We start from the raw sequence: 11,327 nt of genomic DNA, 5'->3' as shown, positions 1-11,327 counted from the left end.
ACACAACGAATTTGTAGACTATAAAGAAAAATAGTTTTAAAATTTAAACTAACAATGAAAGAAAAAAATTCATAATTATCATTAAAAAAAGTTGGTAAGCATTAATAGTATTATTTTAAACTGTTGGTTCACAGCAACAACTATAATAAATAAAATCCAAAAACAGAAAAAAAAAAAAAAAAAGAAACTACCAAACAGAAATATTAACCTAATAAAAAAAAACATTTCTAATCATCAGCACAAATTAGTGTTGCTAAAGAATTTAGCAGCCCGATTATTTTTTTTTGTTCAAGACTTCAATCCTTGTTTTTCATGTATTGATAGAAGAAATGTTCCAAAATCACCTAGAAAGGAAAGATCATTAGGCAGACGTGTAGAAGAGAAAATCCATTATATTAATTTAACACAGTAGATTAGTTCCATATGAAAATAAGCTATGAAAAGAATAACTTTCACAATCACAGATTTAAACCAAGAAACTATTATTAGCTAAACACAAATCGCATTTGATGAACAAGATGAAAGTGCTTTCATGAATGTCATTTGCAGTGTGAATTTTTTGTCCTTCGATGACATTTGCCTACAACCAAGGTCACAAACCATTTTGGTTTTCCAGTTCGAAACACAACATATCCCATGGCCAATCCAAACGTAAATCCAGACATATATCCGATCAACACAACTTTCCACCCAAATCTGATTTCAGATTTTGAGTGATTTTTTCTGGTGGCTATTGTGCTTGATTACTGCTACAATCTCTAGAGAGTGGAAAACCACATAATCTTGCATTCCCTTCATAGGAACTGTTCTCAAATGTGCTGAACTGTTTGCCTTGAGGAATGTGCCGAACAAGTTCATTGTCGGAAAGGTTTAAGAAAGAAAGCCATTTTAGATTCAGCAATTGCTCTGGATTCTTGCCATCAAGCTTGTTTAACGATAGGTCTAACCATTCAAGATTGATCAAATTTCCAAATAATGGTGTAATATGACCAATAAGATTATTATGAGATAGGTTAAGCCCAATGACCGAGCTAAGCTTTCCAATAATCTTTGGAATCTTTCTTTGAAACTTGTTACTTGATAGATAAACTATTGTTAATGCGGCAAAAACTTTGATAAATTCAACATCCAAATCTTTTTTACTATCATATAAACAAAGTAATTGTAGAAATTACCGTTCTTGTGGAGATCTATACCCAACCTATGATATATTGTCCGCTTTGACTTGAAATTCTCACAGTTTTATCTTACAAAAAGTATCTTACAAGTTTAGGTCTAAGCCTTTACTTATATATTATAATAAATCCTTTGAAACTCTCGATATGAGATTGGGGTGTTATAAATTTCTTCCGTTAAAACTTGATATCCCTGTCAAGTCCAACAAAGAGTACACAGATCTACCGAATCAAACCAAATGTTGGATAAGCCCAACACAAAGCACATACAAATCATAGGATCACACCAGATGTTGAAATTCTAGAAGTAGCTCCCATTGTGTAGCACTTAGCTCCTCTAGGATTCTAGAGAAGAGTACACGGATCTATCGAATTGCACAAAATGTTGGGTAAGCCCAACAAAAAGCACACATAGATCACAAGATTACACCAAATGTTAGGATTTTTTAGGTGGCTCCCATTGTGTAGCACTTAGTTTTCGTAAGATTCTAGAGGTGGCTTCCATGGTGTAACATTTAGCTCTTGTCTAATTGATGACTGCTCTAATACCATTTGTCTAAACTCACACCAAATCTGCGAGGTATTGTCCACTTTGATTCTTTTTTTAAGGTCTTACGATTTTATCCCACAAAAGACACCTTACAAGTTTAGGTTTAAGCCTCTAGTTATATATTATAGCAGATCCTCTAAAACTTTTGATGTGGGATTGGGGTGTTACAGTTCCAACCCAAAGCCCCAATATACAGAATAACATCTTTACTTTCTTTGACATTCATCATAGCATTGAAATTATTTATGTATCTAGATGGCAATTGTCCAGTAAAACTATTGTAGGAGAGGTAAAAAATTTACAACATGGAAAAAGGATGAGCATGACTTGTGTCATGTATAGAACTGTGCAATTGGTTTGAATGCAATACAAGAACTAGTAGCTCTTAAAGAATTCCAAGAGTTCCTAGCCAATAAGGGAATGTATCATCGATCTATTTTTGCCAAGATCTAGCACTTGTACACTTGTACTTCTGAGGATGGAATGTGTTAATGGCCCTTCCAATTGATTACCATTCAAGTTGAGATGTTCCAATAGACATTCCTTTGCAAATGTTGAAGGAATGGTTCCAAACATAGATTCAACATCCAAAGGCTTTTGGTTAAATTTCCTAAACATTGTGGAATAATTACACTCAAACTATTGTGAATCATGTCTAGAATTTCAAGAGAACTCACATTTCGAATGAAATTAGAGATAAAAAAGGCATATGTTATCGAAGGTGGAATAGGAAGATTTCTTTGAATGAAATTGGAGCTCAGGTCAATAGTTTCAACATTCTTTCATGGAAATTGCTCTAATTCTATCAAAAAGTTGTGAGATAGATTCAAGTTCCTTAAAAGTCATTCCCAACACCCCACATCCATTTAGGAATCTTGCCATAAATTCTATTGTTAGAAAGATCTAAATCTTTTAAAAATTTTGAGCCTCTTAAAAATTAGGGGAATTCATTGACATGCTAAAAAGACAAATACAAAAAATTGAAGATTAGGTAATATCTAATTAGTAGAACTGCTATTAGAGTTTAAGGATAGATTATTATATGAAAGATGAAAGTATAGGAGATTTTAGAGTTAACATGTCAAACTCTACAATACCACTTAGATTACTTGATGATAAATCAAGCCAAACAAGATTCACAAGTTGGGATATTGAAAATGGAATAAGAGCTTGGAGTTTACTATTGCCTAAATGTATATCTTCCAATGATTTGTATTGGAATTGCCTTATATGAGCATTGAGTTGGTTATCTTTAAGATTTATGGATTTCAAAGAGGAAATGGTATACAACCATTATGGGAGTGTTCCAAATAAAAAAATTGGAAGATAAATCAAGAGATTGTAGATTAAGAAAAACAGTTACCTTATCAAGAATGGGACCTTGAAGTTGATTTCTAGCAATGTCTAAGAATTCAACTTGAGTTAGGTTTGTGAGGGAAGATGGAAATTTTCCTCTAAATTGATTCATCCAGAGGTCCAATGATTGAGTTGCAATAGGTTCCCCAGTGATCTCATAATTATTCCTAAAAAATTAATATTTTTGGAGTAATAATTCTTTTAAGGTAGAGTTTGGTATTTTTTGCAAAATCATCATAGTAATGTAATTATCGGGGTGATTTTATTACAAAGTAATCTTAACATTTGTAATTTAAAATTACTTTGTTTGGTTAATAATAATTAATTCTTAGGAAATAAAGATCATTATATTTTATATTACTAAAAATCAAATATTATTTTATGTAAAATACAAAATAACCATGCATACTGTAATAGTTACACAAATTACTATTTTTAAGGTTGTTTATAGATAATAATTTATAAAATATTAGTAATAGTTATTTATTTTATAATAAAATATAATTAAATTATTAAATTAATAAACATTTATTGATAAATAAATTAATTTTTATAATATAAATTAAGTAAAAATACTTGAATTAGAAAATAAAACAATCTATTAAATTCATAATAAAAGAAAAATAAAAATAAATATTAAATATTAAAAAAATAAAAAATGTAATTATTTTAAACTTGCTATAATGAATATTAGTTTGAAAATATAAAAATTTATAATGTAAAATAATTACAATTTAAGTAGCAGCAAATTTTTAATTCATATATTAAATGAGTAAAATTGACAACTATTAATTTTACATATCATTTCACTACAATGACAAAAGTTTTTCACCTTTTTGTATGAGAATTACATCACCTTATATGACAGTGATTTGATCACTCTAGGTGATCCAAGATCACTATCATGCAAGATCACCAAATGTTTACCAAACATAATGATCTAATCATCATGTGTTATTACTATGGTTTTTAAAGTGATCTTCCCATACAAAATACTACCTAAGGAAATTAGGTTACCAATTGAGTTTGGCAGTCTTTTAAAGACAAAAGTGCTTGATAAATCCAATTGCTTTAATGAAACTAAACTGCCAATTAAGTTAGGCAAATCTTTAGATAAAAAAGTCTTTGATAAATCTAAATACTTCAAATACCGTAGATTGCCCATAGAATCAGGTAGTGATCCAGAGAGGCATGTGTGACTTAGATTCAAAAGTTCAAGATAATTGCTTTGGTTGAACTGTGGATGTCATAACGATTTTGGAGACCACTACACAAAAATTTTAAAAGTTTTAAAACAAGGGGAGTCCTCATCAATCTTTTTTTGCTAAGTGTGATTGATCACCTAAAAAGTTTATCTTTTTAATAAAACAATAAAATGAGTTTAAAATTTATTGAAAAGATAAATTTGGTCTACGAAAACAGAGTTGTATTCGAAAATTGATTATGTATGAGGAATGATTAATACCCTACAGTGCCCTAAAAAATTGGTACGAATTGATCATATGTTATCGTTACTATTGATAAAAATGGTTTAAATTCTAATATTTAAAAATGATTCCATCATTTTTTTCATAAAAATCCCATTTTAGAAACTTTAGAGCCTTTTATTTAGACTAAGATGAAAATCTTTAGTATTGAAACATTTTTTAATTCTCCAATATCTAGGTAAAACTTTGAAGAATATTTATTTACTTAGGACTTTCACACTAAATCCTTTAAAGACTTGACATAATATTCTTTTATAAATAATAATTATTGAGAAGCTCTCTAATACCCAGGTAGGGTCCCAACAATTTTTTTTTTTTACATAGGAATATTAGTTTTTTATTTAAAATAATTCTCCAAAATCATTACTTCTTAATTTATGTTTCTTTGAAAATGATTAAATGCAAGCAATATCATATGAAGCAGATGGACGATGCAAATATAAGTTAAAGATGCAAATGACCAATTTGATCCATTTTATATTTATTTAATTTTCTTTTTTTAACATTATCCCATTTTAAAGGAAATCAAGGACAAAAGAAATTTTATTTATTTTGTGTTGGAAAATTTTTTTAATTCCCCAATATTTAGACGAAATTTGAGAAAATTAATCATTCACTTTAAAATTCAAGATTAATTAAAAAAAAAGACTTTAATTCCCTCCAATATCTAGGTAAAGTTTTCAAAATTATTTTTGAAATATTATTCTATATTTCCAAAAAGAACCTTTTTTAAAAAAAAAAAATTTACCTTACCATTCTCCATTTATTATTAATGCAAGAAATGCATATGTGAAAATGAATTAAATAATGCATGTAATTATATTTTTTAGGTAAATTTTATTCATGATGGCAATGGAATTTTCGGTGTTTTAAAAAAATTATTTATTTTTAATTTTTCAATATCTAAGTGGAATTAAAAAAATCAATCTTTCACTTAAGAAATTTATATAATAATTTTTTAGAGTAAAGATAATATTTCTTAATAAAAGATAATTATATAGATTCTCTCCAAATCTAGGTAAAGCCTATAAAATTATTTTTATTAAAAAATATCATTTTATTTTATCTAAAAATATAATTTTTTATAAGTCATGAAACTATATTATTTAAATTAAAACCAATTAATAACATGATATAATAAAATGATAAAAGGAAAGAAGCATACATCCAATCAAATATTTTAGTTTTTTTTTTTTAATTTTTGGAAAGAAAAATGAAAGGGATTTTTAGGTTCTTGGTTTAGGTGGGTGTTTGGTCGAATAGAGAGGTCATGAGATGGGATGGTTCTATTTTCTTGGGTTTCTGTTTATTATGGCTTGATTGATTTTTTCTATTTTTTGTGGAGAGAATAACTATCATAGTGAGGGGTATCGGTGCTTTTGGGCAGAATGAGAGTTTGTAGAAGGGTGGAAGGTTTTAGCTGGTAGAAGGTTTTTGAATTGTGGTTTTGTGAGGTTTTCTATTTGTTTGCTTGTTTCAATTGTGCTGGGTGATGGTGATTATGGGGGTTAATGGAGGGAAGTTGCAGGGGATTTAGGGTCTTGACGTAGGCATGAGCTTGGCGTGGGTAGGGACTGAGATCGTGTAGGGATTGGTGCTGGTACTGGCAATGACTAAGGAGCGTGCAAAGATTGGTTCTTTTTGGCAGTGGTTTTTTGGTTTAGAAGGGGAGTTGTGAGTGTTAAAGTTGCTGAAAGGGTGGTTGTATTGTTGTTTTTGGTCTTGTGGTGGAGTTTTGGTAAGTGTTGGTTGGTTAGGGGAGGTCAAATGGATCTTCAATGATAAGAGCTTTGGATGGAATGTTGTCAGTGGATTTTGATTACTAAGAATTAAAAGTTATGGTGATGATGTTAAATTCTAGTCTGTGTTTGGGTCATGAGGCAATGATGAGGGATAAAGAGGCTAGGATTTTCGTTGGGAATTTGGAGCTTTTTCTTGAAGGATGGCCAAATGGTCTTTTTTAAATTTTTATGTCTTTTTTTTTAGCAAAACTGGCTCCCTTCTATGTGTATCTTTTTTTTGGTTTTTGTAGGACCAATATTCATATAAAAAAAAATTCAATTTTTTGCAACATTGTAGCAATGTGATGCCATAGGGAGTTTTAATAAAATTATGCTAAGGTAGAATAAGGTAAAAGATGAGGTGAAAAAAGAAGGGTAGAAATGAGGGAGGCAATTTTAGGGAAGGAAACTCTGGGAAAAGTGGCTTAACAATGAAAGAAGCTTCTGTCTTTTCCTAATTTTTATTATAATTTTTTTAGGTAATTAATTTCAAATAAAATGAAATTAGGGTTTCAAAATTGAGTTTGGGATCACAATTTAGACTGTGGGCCTTTTAATTGGGTTTTCAAATCTTAATTCAAAATTAACCCAATCATGAAACTAAATTAGACTTAAATCCATGCAAAAATGATCAAAAAATGATTAATTCGAAATAAAATTCAATCGAGCTTGATCAGATAAATTCAGTTAAAATGCTTAAGTTGGCTTAAATTAAAATGTTAAAATCAAGTATAAAAATTGAATAAATTCAGATCAATTTAGACAAAATTAGGTGTCTACGATGAAAAATAAAGATTTAAGTTTTTTATGCAAAAAATATTTTCGAGGAAGTTTCCTTCCAAATAATATCCTCTTTGGTTGAGAGAGCTTAATGTTATGTTTGGATACACATAAATAAAAGAAACGAAAAGAAAAAAGAGGAAAAAAATGAAAGAAAAGTTTTTTAAAGGAAAGGAAATGATATATGTACCTCATGTTTGGATAGTTAAAAAAACTATAGGTAAGGAAAGAAAAGAAATTCTAACAATCATTGTTTGGATAAATAATGAAAAAGAAAAGAAATAATTCATTATAATATTTTTTTCTAATTATAATTTTTTGAAAACTAACATATAATATACAAATATATCTTTATACTACCTAGCTTGTGTAAACAAATCTTTCTTAACAAAATTGAGCATGTTTAATATGGTAAAATGTATTAGCTAGTTATTAATTTACTCTTAATTTTGTGTTTAATTCAGTCTTTTAATTTATTTTGATAATAATTTGGCTTGTTTTGTTGTTAAGACTTAGAAAATCATAAAATATTTATAAACTGTGATGTTATATAAAATATTCATAAAAATAAATTATTTTTTAAAGAAGTATTAGTTGCATAATCAAATCTAATGTCATAATAAAAATATAGATATAATAGTCTTTTTATAAAAATAAATTTTTTTCAACTTTCTTTTCCTTAGCTTTTCCCTTAAATTAGGGTATTAAAAAAAAAAGAGAATTATAAGGAAAACTAAAGGATATTAAGTTTTCACCTTTTTTCTTTCTTTTAAATTAAAAGTTTATCCAAACAAAGGAATGGTTTTTCTGTTTCCATTACTTTCCTTCCCTTCCTCTCAATCCAAACATAGTGTAAAGAAAATGATATGTTCATCAAGATATTAGGATTAATATCATACATGTGGATTCTATAAAAAACGAGTTGCTTCTGCTTTGTTATGTTCTAAACAAGTCTTTCCAAAATATGTTCGTCAAGTGTTTGATAATCATTCCAAGAAAGACCAAGAGAAACCAATTTTGATAAATGGGAAAGTTGGGGTGGGATTTATCTTAAAAGATATGAATTAATCATGTTGAAATGCACTAAACTTGTAAACCAAGCAAACTCCGATGGCATCATCAAATGGTTAAAATCGTTATGAATGAGTTTCAACATCTGTAGGAGTGGAAGATGGAAAAGACTGTTGTTGGATGGAATGTCACCATATAGCTAGCAACAATTTAGGTTAAGGGCCTGTTATATTATCATAAGTGACTCTATCTAATAAGCAACAATTAGTCCCTTTCTTCCATGAATTTGTCTTAAGATAAGATAAAATGCATCCCTCAGAAGCTATTTCATTACTGAAAAAGGAGTTTTTAAATTTCAACAAAGCATAAGCCTCATTGTAAGAGCATTATGGTGTTGGTGAAGGGGAAAGCAAAAAGGAAGAAAGAGTAACTCAAAAATTCAAAAAAAGCAAAATAAGGTAAGAAGTTGATACAACATTGTTAAGTACCTTATATTTTAATTCAATGAATTTTGATAATGGTTTAGCAACGATAAGACAAACAAGAATAATTATAAACTTCCAAGTCAAAATAAAAAACTAAATGATACATATGTGATAAGGAAAACAAGCAAGAAAAAAACATTTAAAGCTGTTTGTGAATTAAGCCTTGGTAATATAATTATGAATTGACCTGAAAGCAATTGTAACAGGTGTGAAGAAAATATGATGATGCATAGCCAAAATAGGAAAATAGAGCAAACCTTCAATTTGGTATTCAAGTTTTCCATCGATACTCAACTATTCTATGGTTAGCTTTGATGAGATAAAATAACCTCAAACAATATTTAAATCGAATATGTCACATAGGAAAAAAATCAAATCATCACTTTCTTATGTGAATCTAGCAAGAATCATATAAATAAAACTAAAAAATAAATCTCCAAACTAAGAGCATAAGAACATAAGCAATTTATGTGGAAAATTTTTTCAAAATGAGGAGTAAAAATCACAGGTAACAACAAATAATCTTCATTATCAAAATAATGAGAATACAAAGTTCTTTCTAGTTGAAACTAGAGTTATACAACCATAATATATCAAGATTGAACAATCTTGGTAAATAAAAAATTTTGCAAGAGAAAATTGGAGAAGTTTCACTAAATCTAAGGATTAATAAACACCCACAAAATCAGTAGGTAAAAAAATCAAAACCCAATCTCCACCATTAGACTGAAGAACAATGAGCCGTAAACACACTAATAAAATTTTAATTAAATCAGATCATGGATTGACCTCGATCAAACCACTTGATTGGAACTACACAAAACCTCATTTTTTTTCTCTTTTTTTTCCCCTATATTGTCGCCATGCCTCTTTCTTGTTTTTGTCAGCCACATAACATAATATATAAGGTTTTGAAACCTTATAACCAAGCATGAAAAAACTAAAATGTCTTTGGTAAATGTGTTTTGGTTTTAAGCTACTTTCACATTGAGGAAACTAGGCCTAACAAATCTTTTCTTTTTTTACTATGTGAAGGGAATCACCATTTTGGAGATCGAACGGTAAACTTTAAACTTCTTCCTTGGTAGTGTCTTTGTCAACATATAAGAACCATTATAATCAATATGAATCTTCTCAAGTTCAAATAAGTTATCATTGAAAACATCTCTTAACCAATAGTGCTTCACATCAATGTGTTTTGATCTTAAATAAAAAGTAGAATTCTCACCAAGGTGAATTGCACTTTGAATTTCACAAAATATCACATAGCATTGCTGCTTGAAACCAAATTCTTGTATGAACTTTTTCATCTATAACAACTCCTTACATGGTTCAATTACTGTAATATACTTTTCATTTCTTGTAAAAAGTGCAACACATTTCTATAGTCTCGATTGCCAAGATATAGCCCTATTTCAAAATATAATAAAGACTTTAAGGAATCAACATCTCTTGCTATATTTGTACTAATGTAGTCAACTAGCTTTGGTTTCTCATTTCTAAAAGTGAGTCCCAAGTTGAAAGTGCCTCGTAGATATCTCATAATTCACTTAACTCTATTCTAATGCTTTTTTCCTGAATTTGACAGAAAGCGGCTAACAACACTAATTGCATGGGCTATGTTTGGCCTAGTATATACCATTGCGTACATTAAACTTTCTACTATTGAAGCATATGGAACTATTCTTATGTCTTTTTCTCCTTAGTTATAGAAGGGCTTTGATTAATACTTAGCTTAAAATATGTAGCAAGAAGAGAACTAACCACTTTGACTTGATCCAATTGAACCTTTTAAATACATTTTCAATATAGTGCTTCTGTGACATGTACAATTTCTTGGTTGCTTTACCTCAATGAATTCGAATTTTAAGAATTATTGTATTGATCATAAGTTTTTCATAACAAAGGATTTACTCAATTGCTTCTTCAACTGGTCAATTCTAAAAGCATTCTTGTCAACAATCAATATGTCATCAACATAAAGCAATAATATTATAAAAATCATTAGAGAATTTTTGCATAAACACACAAAGGTCAGAAGTAATTTTTTTAGTAGCCTCGCTCACCCACAGCTTACTTAAACTTTATACCATTAGCTCGATACTTGCTTTAACCTATAAAGACTTTTATTCAACTTACACACAAAGTACTATTTTCTTTTACTATAACCTTTGGTTGCTCCATGTAAATCTCTTTGTCTAAGTTACCATGAAAAAAGTAATTTTGACATCCAACTGCTCAATCTCCAAATCAAGACTAGTTGCTAAACCTAGAACCACACGATTAGATGACATCTTAACAACTGGAGAAAAGATTTCATTAAAGTCAATACCTTTCTTCTGATTGAATCCCTTAACAATCAATAGAGCTTTGAAATATGGTTGTGAAATGTGTTCTTCTTGCTTCATTCTATATACCCATATATTCTTTAAAGCTCTTTTTCTTTTAGGTAACTTTACCAGCTCAAAAGTATTATTTTCATACAAAAATTTTTTCTCATCTTGCATGGCATCAGCCTACTATTTACTATGTTCATTTTTCATGACCTTTGCATAACATTCGGGTTTTTTCTCATCGTTAGTAGTATATATTTATCAATAGAATATCATGTGGAAGGTTGTCAATATTTAGTAAGCTTCCTAAGTGGAACTCTGGTAAAACCTCTAGTTGAACCTTTGATACTGGTGACTATTCATGAGTAT

General features: G+C 29.0%; 1 protein-coding gene and 1 pseudogene across 1 annotated transcript; both read right to left on the bottom strand.

Moving 5' to 3' along the window:
• Positions 1-456: 456 nt before the first annotated feature.
• Positions 457-1,493, bottom strand: LOC111276361 (receptor-like protein 34). The gene is given in 3 exon segments (XM_089754352.1): positions 457-715; positions 718-1,089; positions 1,463-1,493. Coding segments are annotated over 3 exon segments (579 nt in total). The 3' UTR covers positions 457-539.
• A 747-nt stretch (positions 1,494-2,240) lies between these two features.
• LOC149511592 (uncharacterized) lies at positions 2,241-3,240 on the bottom strand (annotated as a pseudogene).
• Positions 3,241-11,327: the final 8,087 nt, after the last annotated feature.

This window comes from Durio zibethinus, chromosome 25 (genome assembly GCF_047325235.1).
Source record: "Durio zibethinus cultivar Kanyao isolate XHJ-2024 chromosome 25, ASM4732523v1, whole genome shotgun sequence".
Taxonomy (NCBI): Eukaryota; Viridiplantae; Streptophyta; class Magnoliopsida; order Malvales; family Malvaceae; genus Durio; species Durio zibethinus.
This window is presented reverse-complemented; position numbering and strand designations above follow the sequence as displayed.